Source organism: Bos javanicus, chromosome 8 (genome assembly GCF_032452875.1).
Source record: "Bos javanicus breed banteng chromosome 8, ARS-OSU_banteng_1.0, whole genome shotgun sequence".
Classification (NCBI taxonomy): domain Eukaryota; kingdom Metazoa; phylum Chordata; class Mammalia; order Artiodactyla; family Bovidae; genus Bos; species Bos javanicus.
Window position 1 is genome coordinate 86089210 of NC_083875.1, and position 21803 is coordinate 86111012.

The window sequence follows — 21803 nt, forward strand, 5'->3', positions numbered from 1 at the left end:
TGAGCCTCTTCCAGTTGTGGAGATTAAATGACAGATAACAGTTCAATCCCTGGGTCAGGAAGATTCCCCTGGAGGAGGGCATGGCAACCCACTCCAGTATTATTGCCTGGAGAATACCATGAACATAGGAGCCTGGTGGGCTACAGTTCATGGGGTCTCCCAGAGTTAGAGACGACTGAGCTACTGAGCACTCACGCAACGTGACAACTGCCTGGCCCAGTCTGAGTGTCCAACCAATGCTTCTTTTTAAGACTAGTTCATCTTCCGAAGAACCCACAGTCCAGGTAAGACCTCTAAAACTGCCCCCTTTGTGACAGGGGTGGAGGTTAGGAAAGCCAGACTAGATGCACAGAGTTACAGGGCTGGTAGGGATTAGCGAGGACCCAGTTCCACATACTGTGGGTGAAGAAACAGGAGAGAGGCTAGTAGTCACTGCTTATAATCACCCAGCTCATAGACTGTGAGCTAGATAGAGGCAGGCTTCCTGTTCCTCACTCAATCCCACCAAATCCTAAAGCTGAAAGTATGCATATGAGGTGGACTGGATTCCAGTTATGTTTATCTTCTAAATTAGGCAGAGTCAGAAAACTCTTTCAGTAAAGAGCTGGAAAGTAAATATTTAAGACTTTGTAGATCAAGTATGGCTTCTATTACATATTCTTGGGCTTCTCTCGTGACTCAGAAGGTAAAGAATCTGCCTGCAATGCAGGAGACCTGGGTTTGATCCCTGGGTTAGGAAAATCCTCTGGAGGAAGGGCCAGTATTCTTACCTGGAGAATCCCCACGGACAGAGGAGCCTGGCAGGCTACAGTACATGGGGTCACACAGAGTCGGACACAACTGAACGACTAAGCACATTACATATTCTTGATTTTTTTTTTTGTTTTTTACAATGCCTTAAAACATGAAAAATATTTGTGTCTTGTGAGTTGTACCAAAAATAAGCTGTGGGCTGGATATCCCTGGCAGGGCATGGTCTGCCACCTCCCTGCTAATACATCCTGGGGCCCCGAGTGTCTGGAGGCCCCTTGCGCCTTCTATCCTCTGAGGAAAGCCCAGCTGTGTCTATTGTGACTGCATTCCATGGCTGTTCTAGAAGCCTGGTGGGGGCTGGCTGCCTGGAGGAGGCAGACAGCTGTGGACACCATGGAGGCCCTGAGTGCGGTGCTGTCCTGCCCCGTGTGCATGGAGCTGTTCACGCCGCCCGTGCTGCTCCTCTCCTGCTCCCACAACTTCTGCAAACAGTGCCTGGAGCTGATCTTGGTGTGCCAGAACTGCACCCACGTCAACGGACAGTTCTGCTGCCCAGTGTGTAGGAAAGTAAGAGAGGCTGGGGGTCCTTCTGCTGCTGACATAGCAGATTTCTTTCTGGTCAACACATCTTTGAATCTATGCAATAAAAGAGCTAAGGTTATTTGGCCTGCAAAATGAAGACTGTCTGGCCAGAACTCACATCTGTGAAGGGTTATCAGCAGATTTCTAGAGAAGGAAATGGCAATCCACTCCGGTATTCTTGCCTGGAGAATCCCATGGACAGAAGAGCCTGGTGGGCTACTGTTCATGGGGTCACAGAGAGTTGGACATGACTGAGTGACTAAGCACATCAATGGATTTTGGGGGGAGCAGGCTTAGAAGACATGGTGGGACCCAGGATAGGAGCTACAGGAAGATATGCACTGTGGTTTAATGTTAGAAGGTTCTAACAGAACTGCCAAGAGATAAAATACACCAGCTTTCACTTATTCAGTATGTGCTGGGGTAGGGGGACATTTTCAAGCACCTGCCAGGGGCCTTGTCACTGCCAGGATCCCAGGGATACAGAGATGACAAGACACATCCTTGTAGGAGCCAGTGGCTCTCTATACAGTGAGAGACCCTTCAGTGGAGACACAAAAGACTGCAGAGGAGCTGACAGCTGGGGAGAGACTACAAAGCAGGGCAGATGAAGAGAGGATAGCAGATACCAAGGGCCTAAAGGGGGGCCTGCAGCCAGATTGCTTAGAGTTGGTTAGTAAATAAGAAGGCTTTGGTGTGGGGTTGTGGGAGCTGCCAGGGCACTTAGGGCATCCATTAGGAGGACAGGTCAGGGCATGTTGAAGGAGGTCTTACATGTCATGCAAAAGGCTTTCTTTGCATGCTGTCCTGTAAGCAGTGGGGCCAGGAGAAATGTTTAACCTGGAAAAGGTCATATAGCACTGGTGTGGAAACTACTGTTATCTGCAGTATGTATTCTCATGGAAACTTGTTGGACAATGACTTGTGTGGTGTTTCTCTCCCCAGGTAGCATGAAAGTACTGTGATTGGTGTTTCTCCAGGTCCTTTGGGTATTTGTGGAAGGAAGGAAGAAAATATAAAATGAATGGATTGCAGGAAGAGGGAAGTTATGAAGGGTTCTGTGTCAGTAGGAACGGAGGGTAGGCCGATTGGAGAGGCAGGTGCCGGCTCTCCAATGGTAATCAACTGAATATGGGGGCTAGGGCGCCAGTGAGAAGGTTGTGTGTGAGAGAATGTGTGTATAGAGCTGCGGGGCAGCAGTTCAAAAACACCAGATGCTTAGATTTACTTATGCTTTTCATTTTGTAGCGATGGCTAGCCTGGGGTTTAAACTCAGGACCGGCCCCTCTAAAGATGATTTTTTTTTCTCTTCCCAGAGGGGCCAGGGAAATTCTGAGCAGGGTGTAAACCTTTTAGAAATGGCATGCTGGCTGAGGAGGGCTGAGAAGCCCAGCTCCTCAGTCTAGAGAGAGGGACAATCTCGAAGAAAAAAAAATATGTTAACATTTACTATATAAGGATTACGGGCAAGATAATCTCTAAATTTAAGACTGCCCACTTTATGGAACCCCCTCCCCAAGCTTAAGTTGCTAAGTTCCTTCAGTCGTGTCCAACTCTGCGCGACCCCATAGATGGAAACCCACCAGGCTCCCCCGTCCCTGGGATTCTCCAGCCAAGAACACTGGAGTGGGTTGCCATTTCCTTCTCCAATGCATGAAAGTGAAAAGTGAAAGTGAAGTCGCTCAGCCGTGTCCGACTATTAGCGACCCCATGGACTGCAGCCCACCAGGCTCCGCCATCCATGGGATTTCCCAGGCGAGAGTACTGGCGTGGGGTGCCATCGCCTTCTCCCTCAAGCTTAAATAGGCACTTTTTTTCAAAGAAGTAACTGAAAATTCACTGTAACAATAATGATAGTAATTCCTTTAATGCATATTCCCAAATAGGAATCTAAGCATTTCTGGAGAGAACGGGCTGGATTTCTATTTGCAGACAATGAAACCGAGGCTGAAAATTCAAGTCACGATGTTTAAGTTCACCCACCTTTCTTCCCTCGAGGTATAAAATACACACAGTAAAGCGTGTGATGCACACATCTGAGGTATTTGTTGTTGTCGTTTAGTTGCTAAATTGAGGACATGTGAGGTACACTTTGTCCCAATAAAGCACATATGTATATTTCCATATAAGCCCCACCCGGACCAACATCTAGAACATTTTCTTCACTCCATGTGCGTCCCCCCACCACACACACAAGACACTGTTAAGACTTCTTTTACCATGGGTTAGTTTTGCAGAAGAGACAACTGGGTCCAAGAAGAGTTTAGACTGTCTGGTTGGAAATCAGTGGCTATAGCTGGCACATAGGTTGTTCGGTGTCTGTTCCCCTCTCTAGTATATAAACCCCTGAGGGTAGGGCCAGGTGCACTGTCCTGTTCACTATCACATTCCCAGCATGGCAGGTGCTCAATGAAAGTTTATTAAACAAGTGGAATTTAAGGTTATTGACAGATGAGTGGACTGCGATGGTACCTCAGGGTGGCATGTAGCCTTGGCTTTTTTTCCTTGTTATTATTTGGGTATGACAAGACAAACAGATCAGGAGATGATTGCCATTGAGAAATAGCTTGTAACTCATAGACCCCAAGAGGAGGGGCCACACCACATCACAGTGGGCCACATGTGGAAATCAGAGTGGGTCAGGAAACAGGGGGATGGGGAAATGTGGACAAGAAAGACTTTTGTTTGGTTTCTGCAGGAAGAAAACAGGTAGGTATGGTGAGAAGGCTTAGGATTGGCCAGCTTGAACAATTTCAGTGGCCTCTGGGACATGGGGTTGCCCCTAGATATCTAGTATCTGGCCCTGAATGGCTAGGGCAGTGGGTAGGGGAACAGCAAATGTAAAGGAGGTGGTTGGGATGTGGACCCCAGATTTGTCAGTTTGCATGTAAAATGAATGCCTCCAGGTGAATCCTTTACTGTCTGTAGGAACTGGCTAGCCAAAGGGAAGGGGCTCATCCCAAGCCCCAGATGCCAGAACATCAGGACACAGTAAATAAAAGACGTGGCTAATATGCTTTGGTCTTCAATGCTTAATTTAGGCATCTTCTTGAGACTCCAGTCATGCTCTCCTCTGTCACCCCAAGGAGAGTTAGTCCTTCCTTCTCTGTGCTCCCCTATACATCCAAGCACACAGTCCTTCATGAAGGTCTGTCTTCCCACTGGCCTGAATGTCCCCAGGAGACAGAGCAGGTGCTAACCAAGACTTACAAGGTCAAAGAAGGCAGATTCCTGCTCCATCTGATGGAGTCTGTGATGATTGTCTCTGTAGACAGTGCACTTACTTGCTCAGGTGAGAGTGCTTTGGAGCAGGAGGAGATATTCTACAGGGATGAGGAGTCTTCACAGTCATTTCCTTTTGAAAGCCTGGAGGGGTGGCCTGGGCTGTCTTCCCGCTCACTGGTGTTTATGTGCAGGAAGGGCGGTGTTTCATCCTTCCCTATGATGATGTCACAGTTGATGATGGGAATTTGCCACAAGCTCATGCCGGTTCTGTGTTTTAGGTCATTTATTTGAGGGGAAGGGGAACAAACGGATTGCAGAGGAACATCTTGGCTGAAAACATACTGGAGAAGTTTAAGGAAGAACTTGAGACGCTTCACACCAAGGAGCAAAATCAACTTGCTCAGACATGTGAAAAGCATGGAGAAAGTGTGAATCTGGTATTCAATCACACTTTTAATTTTATTTTATTCTTGCTTAGCTACACAATCTGTCAAATTACTCAGCAACCTATTGTTGAAATCAGATATTTGCTTAGGAGTATAGCAGAGGATTACTTTCCAGACAAATGCACATACCAACGCTACCTTCATTCTTAGTGATGGAGCCCAGGGTTTGGTGTGTGTGTGTGGTATTCAGTCAGGTAAACTGCAGCAAGATTAAAGGGACCACAGATAGACAGGCTCACATAGTTACAAAGAAGTTGCATGATAGTCAGATCTATGAGAATTTAGCTACCCATGATCATGCAGAGAGAGAGGGTAGGGTAAGATGGGACCAGGAATCTGCCATTCCTCCTTTTGGCCACATCCCATTTGGAGAGCTGTGTATGATTCTGATGTTTAATCTTAAGCATGAGTTTTTGATACAATATGTCATATGAACTCTTTACTGTACTCTGTATGATGCTATACATGTTATATGTTTATACACACGTGTCTACAGTGTGATTTAAATAAAACCATGTGTACCCCACTCTAATTCCATGTTCCCCAGCTAAGAGATCTTCACAGGTGATTTGATACATGTAATCTGCCCCTTTGGTAATAGCTTTAGGATGATCTCCATGTCAAATATAACTCAGATATGAATCAGACATAACACCACTTTAGCTTTCATTCGTCAGTCAACAAAGCCTGTACACAACCTTGAGCTTGTTTGCTTTCCCCAGCAGCCCTGGTGGGACAGCATGAGGCAGCTCCCACGTCTCACAGACTGTGCAGCAGCCACCAGGTTTAGGTTGCTTTGATAAAGGTCAGGGGTGAACTAAGTTAGTGGTTTCCTTGGAGAAGGTCAAAAGCTTTCCTGAGTCTTTATAACTGGCTCTAGCTTGAGCTCTGCAGCCAACTCCTAAAGCATAGATGGAGCTCTGTGAGGGCATCATCGCTCCAGGGCCCCCAGCCCTTTAGGGCAGAATATCCAGGGTCTGTCCTCAGAGGGCAGGGTTTCTTTGTGAGTCGCCACCCTCAGCCACTTTCCCGGGCTGTTCTGAGCTCCACCAGCTTCTGCTCTGTTTCTTCCAGCCACCCCTCCTCGTGCAAGGACATAAATGGAATGTTTGGGGCAGGCTAGCTCAGGCCACTAAGAGGACCCAAAAGAATACAATGTGATTTGGTATTCTTGTTGAATTCTGCCTTTGAAAATCAGTTTCATTTATCACAAATTCTCAGTGGTTCTCTCACCCTCAGCAGTAACCTCCCTTTCTGAGATTCCAAGTTTTCACTAGTAAGTTTTCATTTCATTCATAAGGTTTCATTCCAAGGCTCCCATTAGCCAAGTGAAGGGGCCAGCAGGACAGTGAGGTCCTACTCAATCCCTTTCATCTAAAATAGGCCCAGTTTATCTTGAGCCTGTAGCAGGGTCAACTTTGTTGAAGTCTTTATGATATTATTGGTAGCTACCATGTGTATAATGTCTGCCGAGTGCCAGACTGCATACCAAGCATGTTCCATGCATCATATTTAATCTTTATAACAGCCCTTGGCTTGGCCAAGTGGAAATGACTTTGCTTCTAACCCCAGTTCTATCCCTTCATGGCATTGTGTCCTTGGGCAAATCATTTAACAACTTGGAGACTTTTCAGCTTTCTCCCCTGTAAAATGGACACAATACTATCCAAATCAAAGGGTCATTATGAGGAGTCCAAGAAAAACCAAGTGTGGTATGTGCTTACTAAATTATCATTCAAGCATCCTGGTACTACCACCATCTCTGTCTTCCATACATCAAGCCTCCTGTGCAACTGACTTTTGATACCTGCTTAAGAATACATTCAGCAGCCTGAGGTTACAGAAGGTTCTGAGTGTGTAGGACTGGAATAAGAAGGGAAATAAGTGTCATTGACTTTTCTTTTGTCAATCAGATGTGCCTAAGTGATGAAGAACCAATATGTGGAATGTGCAAGCTCTTTGGGGACCACAAGACTCACCCAGTAGCCAAGATTTCTGATGCCTATGCAGAGAGGAAAGTGAACTTTGCTAAGGATATTCAGCTGGTGCTGCAGAAATCTGAGAGCGCGGCACAGGCAGTACAGGTATGGCTCATATGGCTCATGTCTTTTCTCCAACAGCAGGGCAATATTTGGCTTCCATTCAAATGACTGCTGTTCTCTTGAGGACACTACATTAACAAAAGCAGTATTTAAATATGAGGGAGAAATTCTCTAGAGAGTGAGTCTCCTTAAGTGTGTTGTGAAATATGTTAAGTTTTGAAATGTGCATGTTGAGAAATGGTTGAATTCTGTTTGCTTAAAGGGATTCCAAAATGATCATTTAATGGCCATTTCACTCTTATGGGCTTCCCTGGTGGCTCAGCTGGTAAAGAATCCACCTACAGTGTGAGAGACCTGGGTTCTATCTCTGGGTTGGGAAGATCCCCTGGAGAAGGGAATGGCTACCCATACCAGTATTCGGGCCTGGAGAAGTCCATGAACAGTATAGTCCATGGGTCGCAAAGAGTCAGACATGACTGAGTGACTTTCACTTCACTTTACTCTTTTAAGATGACAAAGTAAGATGCATCCTAGCTTCTATGGTATATTTTCCTTATTTTATAACTTTCTCCCGCCCCCCAAAACTTAGATATTAGGAATCAATCTCTGGATACATTTGTCAAGAGAACAAAATTTTCTAAGTCACACACACACACACACACACACTCTGAAGACTAGATAGTCTTTGAGAAACAAATTCTAAACTTTAGCTTTTGTAGAGAAGGGACACCTGCAGAATGGCCAAGGCAGAGGCTGCTGGGGACTGGGCCACACTAGCCACCTAACATTTGGTATCATAGGTTGAGTCTCTGGAAACAGAAGCTGAGACAGAGTTTGGGGTACAAGATATCCAAGACTGCCATCTGTAAGAGTAGGAGGAGGTAGATGAAACAGAGGAGAAGGCAAACTACACCACAGGCCTGACAAGCATTGCCTGATCCAGCTTTGCCCATTAGAGTACTCTATGTTGAGGTGCAATGGGCAGGCGACTGTAGGTCCTTTTGCTCAGCCTCCAAATGTAGGCTGATGTGGGAAGGGCACAGCAATCCCAAAGGATTTGACACCTGGAGGCTGGTCATACCTCGACAGGCAGTAAGTCCTCTCTGGAAAGGGGGATTGGGGCAGAATATCTCTGTCTATCATAGCTGACTTTTATAGATCTTCTTCTAAATACCAAATATTGGTTAAAATTGGATTTTTATTATTTCCTCATCTGATCCAGATAGAGTAACAAAGTCTGAATTTATTCTCCCTTCTGGAAAAATAAAAAAAATAAACAAAAATATATGGAACAACAGTTTTCAAGACACTGGACCTCAAGAAATAAAAGATACTAATCTCTGAGAGACAGGATATACACAAGATTAGCTCTACCGTTGCTACAACTTACTGCCTTGAGAGAGCTTGAAAGGGTGGAAAGAGGGAACCCAAGCAAAGCCTGGCAGATTCTTTGAATTTAGGAGATGGAACTGAGCCTCTGGGGAGGTCAAGACATTTCAAGTGCATAAGACAGAGTTCAGAGAAGAGAGCACTGCACAGAGAGACAAACCAGAGATCTGCAGAGTCTCCTTTGAGTGTTCAACAGAGCTCAGCACCTGTCTGTGAGAAAATTACGTTATGCCATGAAAGGCTCCACAGGAAAAGATTGAGGGCAGTGCTTGGAGCTCAAACAGAATCAGAACAAAGCCTGTTCCCACTAACAAGATTGGAAAAACTTGTAAATCATGAGACATTGAAGTGAGTACTCAGGAAGTCTTAGTCCCAGAATGAGCATGGCTCCAGACTCACCTAACAAATAATGAAGTGAAAATAAAAGTGTTAGTCACTCAGTCGTGTCCGATTCTTTGCGACCCTGAGGACTATAGGCTCCTCTGTCCATGGGATTATCCAGGCAAGACCACTGGAGTGGGTAGTTATTCCTTTCTCCAGGTGATCTTCCCAACCCAGGGATCAAACCCAGGTCTCCTGCATTGGCAGGCAGATTCTTTACCATCTGAGCCACCAGGGAAGCAAGCACTAAAAGATCATTTTTTCCAAGTAACTTAACTGTATCCTCCCAAAATATTAAGATTTATAGGAATGTAAAAATATGCAACATCAAACAAGGTAAAAAATCACAATGTATGACATCAAAGATTACCAGGCAAGCAAAGAAGCAGGAAAATATGACCCACAATGAAAATAATAATTTGTTGGTTTTTTCAGTTGCTAAATTATATTTATAATTATAATTATTGTAATTGTAGTCCATATTTCAAAAAGTTAGAGACAAGGAAGATATAAAAAAGATTCAAATCAAATTTCTGGAGATGAGAGAAAAATACGCTTAGTGGGATTAACAGCAGGTTAGTCACTGAGAAGAAAAGCTTTGTGAAATTGAAGACATAGCAATATAAATTACTCAAAATGAAACCCAGAGAGGAGTGAGAATTTTTTTTAAAACAGAATTACTTAGCAGGGGAAGAGCTTCGTGTCCCAATATTTGACTAATTGAAGTCCCTGAAGGAAATGACAGGGTGGGGGAAGGACAGGAAAACTATCTTAAAAAATAATGGCCAAATATTTACCAAACTTGATGAAAACTATATAAAAAAAATACATCCAAGAAATTTGACAAACATCTAGTAAAATAAATATGGCTAAAACTATACCAGAGTACATCATAGTCAAATTGCTGAAGCCAGTGATAAAGAGAAAATATTAACAGCACCCAAAGGTAAAAACACACACATATTTCACACAGAAGAACAAAAATAAGGATGACATCTGCTTTCTTGCTGGAAACAATCCAAGCATGAAGACAGTGGAGAAAAATCTTTAAAATATCAGTTTAAAAAAGTCAACCTAGAATTCTGTATCTAGTGAAAATATCTTTCAAATATGAAGACAAAATAAAACCACTTTCTTTCAAAAGCTGAAAGAATTCATCACCAGCAGATTCACACTATAAGAAATATTATAGGAAGTCCTTCAGGCAGAAGGAAAATCTGAATCTAAAAGGAATAAAGGACACCAGAAATGGCAAAGAAAACCGTAAATATGTAAGATTGTTTTCATATTATTTAAATCTTTCAAAACATAACTCACTGTTTTTAAAATAACAATGTCATATGACGTTCATTACATGTAAAAGTAAAGTACATGACAACAATAGCATGAGCCTAGGAGAGACATCATGGAGGTACAGTACGATAAGGGTTTTATACTACATGTGAAGTGAGATGAAGGTAGACTGTGATAAGTTAAAGATGTGTGCTATAAGCCCTCAAGAAAGTGAAAGTCCCTCAGTTGCGTTTGATTCTTTGCAATGCCATGGACTAAGCATGCCAGGCTCCTCTGTTTATGGGATTTCCCAGGCAAGAAGACTGGAGTGGATAGACATTCCCTTCTCCAGGGGATCTTTCTGACCCAGGAATCAAACCTGGGTCTCCTGCATTGCAGGCAGATTCTTTACCATTTGAGCCACCAGGGAAGCCCATAAGCCCTCAAGCAACCACTAAAATAGTAAAGAGTTATTGCTAATAAGCCAGCAGTGGAGATAAAATAGGATTATAAAAGATACACAATTAATCCTAAAGAAGGTAGAAAGAGAGGAGGAAGGGAACAAAAACCAGATTGGGCAAATCGAAGCAAATAGCAAGATGATAAAACTCAAATCTAGCCATATCAATAATCACATCAACTGAAAATGGTCTAAACACTCCAATTAAAAAGGCTTTCATCATAGTGAAAAAAAAAAAAATCAAGACCCAACTCGGATAAATGTGCTTTATATGAAGACACAAATAGGTTAAAAGTGAAAGAATGGAAAGAGACATGTCATGCTAATATGAGTCAAAAGAAGCCAGAGTGATTCTATTAACATCAGGCAAACAAGATTTCAGGCCAAATAATATTATTAATACCAAGGAGAAAGAAGGTAATTTCATTTTCGTAAATGGATCAATTAATCAAGAGAATAAAAAGTCTGAAATGTTTATGCATTTAATAAGGAATCTTCAAAATATATAAAGCAAAAACCGATAAAACTACCAGGAGAAATAGACAAATCAATAATTTTCAATATCTTTTTCTTGATAACTGATAGAACAGGTATGCAGGAATTCTGCAAATATATAGCTTGAACAACATTGTTAATCAGGCCTGACTAACATTTATGGAACATTCCCCCCCAACAACAATAGAACACATTCTCAAGTTCACACAGCTCACCAAGATAGACCATAAAACAAGTATCAACAAATTTAAAAGGATTTGGGGCTTTTCTGTTGGCTCAATGGTAAAGGATCCTCCTACCAATACAGGAGACATGGGTTCAATCCCTGGTCCAGGAGGATCCCACATGCCATGGAGCAACTACGCCCGTGTGCCACAGCTATTGAACCTGTGTTCTAGAGTCTGGAAACCACAACCACTGAGCCCTCAAGCCGAAACTACTGAAGCCCACACGCCCTAGAGCCTGTACTCTGCAACAACAGAAGCCACTGCAGTAAGAACCCCGTGCACTGCAACCACAGTAGCCACCACTCACTGCAACTAGAGAGAAGTCTGCACAGCCAATAAATAAATAAAATTATTTTTTAAACGTTTTTAAAAATTCAATTTATACAAAGTACGTTCCCTGTTTAGTTGCTAAGTCATGCCCACCTCTTTGTGACCCCATAGACTGCAGTGCACCAGACTTCCCAGTTCTTCATTATCTCCTAGAGTTTGCTCAAACTCATGTCCTTTGAGTCAGTGATGCTATCCAACCATCCCATCTTCTGTCACCCTCTTCTCCTCCTGCCTTCTATCTTTACCAGAATCAGGGTCTTTTATAATGAGTTGGCTCTTCTCCTCAGGTGGCTAAAGTACTGGAGCTTCAGCTTCAGCATTAGTCTTTCCAATGAATATTCAGGGTAGATTTCCTTTAGGATTGATTGGTTTGATCTCCTTGCTATCAAAGGGACTCTCAAGAGTCTTCTCCAGAACCACTGGAGAATTCAAAAGCATCAGTTCTTTGGCATTTAGCCTTTTACATGGTTCAGTTCTCACATCTGTACACGACTACTGGAAAAACCATAGCTTTGACTACATGGACTTTCGTTGGCAAAGTCGTCTCTGCTTCTTAATACACTGTCTAGGTTTGTCATAGCTTTCCTTCCAAGAAGCAAGTGTCTTAATTTCATGGCTGCGGTTACCATCCGCAGTGATTTTGGAGCCCAAGAAAATACAATCTGTTACTGTTTCCACTTTTCCCCCTTCTATTTGCTGTGAAATGATGGGACTGGATGCCATGATCCTAGTTTTTCAAATGTTGAGTTTCTCTGATGACAACAGAATTAAATTAGAAATGAATAACTTACAGATTTTTGGAAATTAAATAACATGTATTGATTAACTCATAGATCAAAGAAAAACCAAAATGGAGATTATAAAGTATTTTGCACTGGATAAAAATGAAAGCAAAACGTATCAGTATTATGGGTTGCCACTAAAGCAGCACGTGGGAAATTTAAATTAGAAAATAATAAGACTTGGTATTACTGATCTCAGCTCCCACCTTAGGAAAGTGCAAAAAGAAAGAGTGAAGTAATCCAAGTAAGCAGCATAAAAGAAATAATAAAGACAGAGCAGAAAAAAATGAGCTAGAAAACCAAAAACAATAGAGAAAATAAATAAAACCCAAAAACTAGTTCTTCAAGAAGATCAACAGAATTAAACTTCTAGCCAGACTACTCAAGGAAATAGAGATGGTGAGAGGAGAGAGAACATTATTTACCAAAACCAGGAATAAGAGAGGTAACATCACTACAAATTCTATAGGTATTTAAAATACAACAGTCAAACTCTATGTTTAATGTTAAACTGCTCACAGCTTTTAAAGCCTTCCTTCTCCCTCTACCCCTTCTGATCAAAATCTGGAAAAGCTGATAAGCAAACCTAAGTGCTTCCTTCTTTGGCACCTGCAGGATTTCAAACCACATAAGCCCAGCTTAGCTGTGGGAACCTTCCACAGCTCATAATCACCATAAAAATTCCAAACCAATCTGCTTTCTCTGCTCTTTAAAGCTATTTCAGACCTGGTTGGAAGCTGCCCTGCTCTCCTCCAGAAAGCTTCATTATGTAATAGCCCTTTTCATCACATCTTTGTGTGGTGACATCATCACTCTTCAGGTTTCTGAGGAGTGGCTCCAACACATAATAAGGGACAACTGCAAACAATTTTATGGCAATAAACTTGACAATTTAGATTAAATTCTGTGAAAGACACAAATGATCAAAATTCTCCCAGAAGAAATGTTATAATAGCCATTTATCTGTTAAAGAAGTTAAATTTGTAGTTAAAAACTTGCTTGCATTAAAAACTCCAAGCCCATATAGGTTTGTTGATGATTCAACCAAACATTTAAGGAAGAGGCAATAACAAATATACACAAACTTCCAGAAAATTGAAGAAATGGGAATTTGTCCCAACTCTTTCTATAGGACCAGGGTTATCCTGAAGTCAGAACCAGGCAAAGAAAATTACAACCAATATCTTTTATGAACACTGATGTAATAATTCATTTAAAAATTTTGTAGATCATATCCAAAAATATATGAGAGGCCTAATACATTACAAGCAAAAGGGGCTTTATCTCCAGAATACAGTGCTAACATTCAAAAATCAATGTAGTCCACTATAATAACAAAAGAAAAATGAAAAATCATATGATTTCAGTAGACAGAATACTTTTTTGCAAGAATTCAATATTAATTTGATAAAACTAAGCAATCTAGTAATATCTCAGATGCTCTGGTTCTCAGAGGCCAAACTGATTGTCCAAAAACTTAATTCAGTTCTGATACTAACCATCTGTAGTTAATTCAGACCTCACCAGTTAAGGGCTATGCTATAAGACTGCCCTCACTTCAGATTTCAGTCACAAGTCTGAAGTTGCCACCTGTACTTCTGACTAACTGGCTATAAACTTGGGTTTCCTCAACTCCCTTCTCAGGTTGATGATTCATTAGAATGATTCACAGGAAAGCACTTTACTGCTTTTACCTCTTTATTATAAGGATATAAATCAGCAACAGCTAAACAGAAAAGATACACAGGACAAGGTAAGAGCTGTGGGGTATTTAGAGAGGTAGCTTGCATGAGTTCTCCGCGTGTCCTGTCCTCCCAGCATAACAGTGTTCACCAATTGGAAGCTCCCTGAACCCTTTCTAAAGGGGTTTTTGTGGAGATTCCATTATGTAGGGCTGCTGCTGCTGCTAAATCCCTTCAGTCGTGTCCGACTCTGTGCGACCCCAAAGACGGCAGCCCACCAGGCTCCTCTGTCCATGGAATTCTCCAGGCAAGAATACTGGAGTGGGTTGCCATTTCCTTCCCCAATTATGTAGGGCACGACTGATCAAATCATTGGCCATTGGTGATTGAACTCAATCTCTAATCCCTCTCCTCTTCTCAGAGTTTTATACCGCCAGTTGAGGGAAGGGCTGAAACCCAGAGTTTGAGGGTAGGGCTAAAACCCAGAGATTGAGGGTAGAGCTGAAAGTTCCAACTCTTTAGTCATGTTTGGTCTTTCTCGCAACCAGGATCCATCCTGAAGCTATCTAGGGACCCACCAAGAGTCACGTAATTAGTATAATCTCATATATTTTTAAAAAGGGCTTATTATGAATAACAAAATCTATACCTATCACTCAGGAAATTCCAAGAATTTTATGAGCTTTGTACCAGGAACCAGGGACAAAGGCCATATATTTCCCATTATACCACAACATAGAAGATAATAAAAGGCATCTGTGAAAACCTGCAACAAACATCATGCTTAATCTTGCAACACTGAATATTCACCCCCAACAAGATCAGAAATAAGACAATGATGTTGTTCTCATCACTGCAATTTAACATTGTACTGGAGTTCTAACCAGTACAACTAGGCAAGAAAAATAAAAGCATTCAGATAGGAAAGGAAGAAGCAAAACGATATAACTATTGCTGAGAGAAATTAAGAGGATCTATTAGTAAATAAATGGCAGAATATATACTCTTCATGCATAGCAAAACTCAATGTTATTGACATGCCAGTTCTACCCAAATACTTCAACAGATTTCATGCAATCACAATTAACATCCCAGCATACTTTTTTTTTTTTTTAATGACTGGGTGATTCTAAAGCTCATGTGCAAAAGTAAAGGTTATAGAATAACCAAAACAATTTGAAATAAAGTTGTAGGGTTAACTCTACCTGAATTCAACAATTAATCTAAAACTCTGGTAATCGAAAGAGCATGGTATTGGCATAAAGACAGACAAATAAAACAATGGAACAAAATAAAGAATCCAGAAACAAATCTGTACACAAATAGAACCTGAGTTTTGACAAAACTGCAAAAGCAGTGCAGTGGAGAAAGACTAGCCTCTTCAACAAATGGTACTGGAACAATTGAAATTTTGTATGTAGCAACAGCAACAAAGAAAGAAAGAAAAGGAAGGAAAAGAAAAACAAAACTTCATCCATCCTTCACACTATATGCAAAAATTAATCCTACATAGACAGTAGACCTATATATATATATATAAAACTAAAACCGCACAATGTGTAGAAGAAAACATAGGAGAAAAATATCTCTGTAAAAATATATCTGATAAAAGATAAAGAGTATATAAAGAACTCTCAAAATTCAACAATAAGAAAACAAACAGCTTGGGGACTTCCCTGGCAGTCCAGGGGTTAAGACTCCACGTTCCCAATACAGGGAGCACAAGTTCAATCCCTGGTCAGGGAACTAAGATCCTGCATGGCTCAGAGTGTGGCCAAAAAAAAAAAAGAAAACAAACAAATCAATTAAAATAGGCAAAATATTAGCATAGACTTTACACCAAATGAGCTATGCAGATGGCAAACAGTATATGAAAAGATTCTCAGTTATTAGGGAAATGCAAATGAAAACCACAATGAGATACAGCTACACATCTATCCAAAATGATAGATCAAGTGTTTGTGTGGATGTAGGGGACTCTGGGTAAGGAACTCTCATACACTGCTGCTGGGAATGTAAAATTGTACAAACACTTTGGAAAACAATTTGGTAATTTTTTAAAAAGTTAAATAACTGGTTCAGCTCTTCCTCTTCTAGGTTTCAAAACCCAAGAGAAAAGAAAATATATTAAAGTAATTGCAGTTTTGCATTGTTGAAATTTGCTGTTTGATATTGGAATACATTTTTAAATAAACGTGGTTATTTTATACACCATTTTAAATATCAATAACCTCAGATATGCAGATGACACCAACCTTATGGCAGAAAGTGAACTAAAAAACCTCTTGATGAAAGTGAAAGAGGAGAGTGAAAAAGTTGGCTTAAAGCTCAACATTCAGAAAACGATCATGGCATCCGGTCCCATCACGTCATGGGAAATAGATAGAGAAACAGTGGAAACAGTGTCAGACTTTATTTTGGGGGGCTCCAAAATCACTGCAGATGGTGACTGCAGCCATGAAATTAAAAGACGCTTACTCCTTGGAAGGAAAGTTATGACCAACCTAGACAGCATATTCAAAAGCAGAGACATTACTTTGCCAACAAAGGTCTGTCTAGTCAAGGCTATGGTTTTTCCTGTGGTCACGTATGGATGTGAGAGTTGGACTGTGAAGAAGGGTGAGTGCCAAAAAATGGATGCTTTTGAACTGTGGTGTTGGAGAAGACTCTTGAGAGTCCCTTGGACTGCAAGGAGATTCAACCAGTCCATTTTGAAGGAGATCAGCCCTGGGATTTCTTTGGAAGGAATGATGCTAAAGCTGAAACTCCAGTACTTTGGCCACCTCATGTGAAGAGCTGACTCATTGGAAAAGACTCTGATGCTGGGAGAGATTGGGAGCAGGAGGAGAAAGGGACAACAGAGGATGAGATGGCTGGATGGCATCACTGACTCGATGGACGCGAGTCTGAGTGAACTCTGGGAGTTGGTGATGGACAGGGAAGCCTGGCGTGCTGCGATTCATGGGGTCACAAAGAGTCGGACATGACTGAGCAACTGAACTGAACTGAACTGAATGCAGACCTAAATCAAATCCCTTACAATTATACAGTGGAAGTGACAAATAGATTCAAGGGATTAGATCTGATAGACACAGTGCCTGAAGAACTATAGATGGAGGTTCATGACATTGTACAGGAGGCAGTGATCAAGACCATACCCAAGAAAAAGAAATGCAAAAAGGCAAAATGGTTGTCTGAGGAGGCCTTACAAATAGCTGAGAAAACAAGAGAAGCTCAAGGCAAAGGAGAAAAGGAAAGATATACCCATTTGATTCTTCAGTGATCAGTGCAAAGAAATAGAGGAAAACAATAGAATGGGAAAGACTAGGGATCTCGAAGAAAATTAGAGATATCAAGGGAACATTTCATGCAAAGATGGGCACAATAAAGGACAGAAATGGTAGGGACCTAACAGAAGCAGACGATATTAAGAAGAGGTGGCCAGAATACACAGAAGAACTATACAAAAAAGATCTTCATGACCCAGATAACCACAATGGTGTGATCACTCACCTAGAGCCAGATATTCTGGAATGCGAAGTCAAGTGGACCTTAGGAAGCATCACTATGAACAAAGCTAGTGGAGGTGATGGAATTCCAGTTGAGCTATTTCAAATCCTAAAAAATGATGCTGTGAAAGTGCTGCACTCAATATGCCACCACATTTGAAAAACTCAGCAGTAGACACAGGACTGGAAAAGGTCAGTTTTCATTCCAATCCCTAAGAAGGGCAATGCCAAAGAATGCTCAAACTATCGCACAATTGCACTCATCTCACACGCTAGCAAAGTAATGCTCAAAATTCTCCAAGCCAGGCTTCAACAGTATGTGAACCATGAACTTCCAGACGTTCTAGCTGGATTTAGCAAAGGCAGACGAACCAGAGATCAAATTGCCAACATCCGCTGAATCATCGAAAAAACAAGAGAGTTCCAGAAAAAACATCTGTTTCTGCTTTATTGACTATGCCAAAGCCTTTGACTGTGTGCATCACAACAAACTGTGCAAAATTCTTAATGCAATGGGAATACCAGACGACCACCTGACGTGCCTCCTGAGAAATCTGTATGCAGGTCAAGAAGCAATAGTTAGAAATGGACGTGGAACAACAGACTGGTTCCAAATTGGGAAAAGAGTATGTCAAGGCTTTATATTGTCACCCTGCTTATTGTACTATTATATTGTACTATTGGGAGCCACAGTGACATATATGAGACCTATAGAAACATTTATCAATAGAATGGAAGAATCTCTTCATCCCATGGAAGATGAATTTGTTAAGTGCCTACTACATGCTGGTCTGGTGTTAGGCACTATATGTCCATCATCTCATTTAGTTCTCTTCAGCACCCATGATCTCCTTTCCTCAAGGCAGGAATCTAAGATGCAGGACTATTCAGATGTAAGAGCCACAAGCACACCTAGGGGCTGCCTGGCCTTATCTCCGAGTGCCTCTACAACTGTTTCCCCTACACTCCTTCCCCCCGAGGGGAGACCTGATCACAGAGGTGATGCAGAGCTGAGGCTGACAGGATGAGCTGCAGGACAAGCTGACCAGACGGGGAAGGGCACTGTAGGTCATGGAGTCCAGAGTAAGAGACCTTGACTTTTTCTAGCAAGATCACAATGGATGGTTTGTGATTTCATTCCCTTCAAAATATTCAGGTAACTCCTTCCACTTGAGTATTCTTTTAGTAAGGGTGTACGTTTGATTGTAATAGAAATTCACAAGCTGAAGCTTTTTTAAAAATTAGAGATTCTATTTATTTTTTAACTTAATGAAATGGCCATAGGTAGAAAGTCAAGAATGCCAGCTTAGTGGCCCCATGATGCTCCACCCTTTTCTCTCAGCTTTGCCGTGTGTGCTCCTGTCAGCACAAGGTTACCAGGAGCCTACTCCACGGGGCATTGACCCCAGGTCCTGGCAGGAGAAAGGGGAAGGATCAAGACTTGTCCCAGAAGCATCTGTCTACTTTTAGGCAGCTTTCCCAGAAGCCGCACCCAATAACTCAGACTTCTGCTTCTGTTGCATGCCTTGTCACCCCGAACTACAAGGAAAGCAGGAAATGAATGTAAGTATTTTTAGCTGCCCACACATCACTGGCTGGAAGAATCAGGGTTCTTTGGTAGGAAAGAGTTGAAAAAAGGGTAGTAGGCTAGCAGCTAGCAGTGGGCACCACCCCTAAGGAGTTCTTGGTTCAGTACTGGAGAAGAGGCAATGCCATGAACCAGGTGCCGAGGCCTGAATGCTGAAGGTCTTTCCTAAGAATTGTTCATGCTGCCTCCACAGGACATGGAGAAGCTCATCAGGGAACTCTCTACCAGCGCCACTGACACACTGGCCATGATCGACGCCATCGGAGACAGCCTGCTCAGTGGCATCAAATGTCGTATTGCCACCTTGAAAAAGCAACTGCAGAATGAGCACTGCTCCAAGCTGGAGAAGTTACAGCTGGTTGCCCGGGAACTTGAAGCCCCCCGAGAGCTTTACCAGCAGATGAAGATGCTCCTGCAGCATCATGCTAACACAGTGCAATTTCTCCACGAGCATAAAAGGCTCAAGGAGGAGATGAAGAGACTCGTGGAGGGCAGCGTGTCCCCCGCAGTCCCCACCAAGGACACTATTTCCATCAGGCGCTATTTTCAAGAGCTCATTAGAGGAATAGACATCACTGCCTTTGCCCCGCCTGAGACTGACCAAGTGCCGGCCAGCATGGCTGGGCTCCAAGAGGCCTGGCAGGCAGGCTGTGCCATGCAGGGCCGTCTGTCGCAACAAGTGCTTGAGGATATTTTGTGCAAGGCAGTATTGGGCTCAGGGCCAAAACCAAATCAAGAGGCAAAGCTTCCTAGGAACCCATCTCATGCTTACTCAGTACAAGGAAGTGAGATTGGTTCTAGAGAATCAACCGTGTAAGGTATTATTTTGGTCTCAAGATGTCAACAACTTTTATCATTTTGTCTGTAACTTGAAAGTTGCTAGACTTTGCTTCTTAAAATTAAAAAATTCTACATTGTGGTTTCTCTTTTGATTTTGGTCTTGTGTTGATCATCCAAAGCCTTTTTTTCTTCTTTTTTAAATGGAAATCTGCTTTAAAAACTACTTGCTTGAAGCTCACATAGGAGGGTTTGAATCATGGGGGCTGCTAATTTGGCAGTCGGGGTGGGTGGTGCAGGAGGTGAGTTCTTGGCACAAACTGAACAGAAAAGCTTTGTGTTCTGATGACTTAGTGTGCACTTTTAGCTCAGTTGAGCCTCAGATAGTAGAAAGCACAATAGCAATGACTCCCCCAGAAATGAAACCTTTGGCTAGCTCTGGACTGTGGCTTTTGTTGTTTTTCCATCACAATAAATACGATTTATTGAATGCTTAGGACACAAACACTACTAGCCATTCTTACATTAATGAGTTACTTTCATTCTCAAAATAACTGAAAAAGATGGGTTTCTTGGGTACCTCAACTGGTAAAGAATAGGTCTGTAATGCAGAAGACCTTGGTTTGATTCCTGGTTCGGGAAGATCCCCTGGAGAAGGGATGGGCTACCCTCTCCAGTATTCTTGGGCTTCCCTGCTGGCTCAATCGGTAAAGAATCCGCCTGCAATGTGGGAGACATGGGTTCGATCCCTGGGTTGAGTTGGGAAAATCCCCTGGAGGACGGCATGGCAACCCACTCCAGTAGGGAATCCTACTGGACAGAGAATCCCCATGGACAGAGGAACCTGGTGGGCTACAGTCCATGGGATCACAAAGAGTCAGACGTGACTGAGTGTGTCTCCATTTTAGAGGAGGAACCTCAGGGTCAGAGAATTTAAGTAAATATTCCAAGTGGACACAGTCATTGAAAGGGTGAACTGTTATGCAAATCCAGCTCCTCCCGGTAGAGGCTTAGCTTCTTCCAGGCTACCCGAGTCTCTGAAGGCAGTACTGATTAGGATTTATCTCCTTAAAGAACACTGCTACTATTCTTCAGGAAGGCGCTCACTCTTCTTAACTCTAACTGATCAGTTTTTAGTAAACATCTACCATAAAATTCACTGTTTATGGAATCCTTAGTAGCATGTGTTATGCACACGCATTACATCTAATGCTTCACATAGATGACATTATTGGAACCCCACCCCATCTTAGGAGGTAAGCTATAGTGTCCCCACTGCACAGATGAAGAAACTCAGAAGGTTATCAGTGGTTCAGCCAAAATCGCAGAGTGGCAGATCTGTATCATTCTCAAGCCCATTCTCCTTCCCACTACCTCATTGTTAGTCACAACTGTGCACTGGGGAAAGGGTAGGGCTGCCTCAGGGATGATAGGAACTAGACTCAATTGCGACCGGAAGCCCCCCTCTCTTTTGTCTCTGCTTCTCAAGCTTGCTTTGCTGCTTTCCTGCAGAAGGATCCCTTCTCCCCTGTCATTATAGCTTGGGGTCCAGGACTAAGGGGTTCTCTTCTCCCAGTTCCTGTTTAAGACATCCTCAGGAAAGGACTCTGCTTGATCTAGACCCAAATCCCATGGTCCAAGTGGGACAGGAACAGTGCCCCAAAGTGGAGGCAGCAAGGACGCAGATTCAGATGACCACGGGAGCCAGGCTTGTAACAAAACAAAGCAGGCTGGAGGTGGAGGGAAGGGTGGGGCCTGTGACAAATAGCAGAGCCCATTTTGTGCATAAAGAAAATATTGTCCTGTTGAAATGCTGGCTGAGTGTAGCCAGAGATTCTAGTTTTTTTGAGAAGAGCAAGAAAT

General features: G+C 42.5%; 1 protein-coding gene and 1 long non-coding RNA gene across 4 annotated transcripts in view; one reads left to right on the forward strand and one right to left on the reverse strand.

The window, feature by feature from the left end:
• The window catches only part of LOC133253054 (uncharacterized), a 76711-nt gene that overhangs the window by 45710 nt on the left and 9198 nt on the right, over positions 1–21803 (reverse strand). The window lies entirely within an intron of this gene.
• Positions 1077–20082, forward strand: LOC133253053 (tripartite motif-containing protein 54-like). Of its 3 annotated transcripts, none has more exons than XM_061426250.1 (4): positions 1080–1320; positions 4839–4997; positions 6920–7090; positions 19357–20082. In XM_061426250.1, the coding sequence occupies exons 1-4, from the start codon at positions 1084–1086 to the stop codon at positions 19978–19980; spliced, it is 1191 nt and encodes a 396-aa protein (XP_061282234.1). In that variant the 5' UTR covers positions 1080–1083; the 3' UTR covers positions 19981–20082. The 3 variants fall into 3 exon arrangements, with proteins under 3 accessions (XP_061282235.1, XP_061282234.1, XP_061282236.1); XM_061426252.1 differs by lacking the exon at positions 1080–1320 and adding an exon at positions 3184–3333; XM_061426251.1 differs by lacking the exon at positions 4839–4997 and having other exon boundaries at positions 1077–1320.

Coding starts and splice junctions, on each gene's coding strand:
- LOC133253053 (XM_061426250.1), top strand. CDS start 1,084: ATGGCTGTTCTAGAAGCCTGGTGGGGGCTGGCTGCCTGGAGGAGGCAG. Junction 4,998..6,919: donor ATGGAGAAAGTGTGAATCTG/GTATTCAATCAC, acceptor TTTGTCAATCAG/ATGTGCCTAAGTGATGAAGA. Junction 7,091..19,356: donor GCGCGGCACAGGCAGTACAG/GTATGGCTCATA, acceptor CTGCCTCCACAG/GACATGGAGAAGCTCATCAG.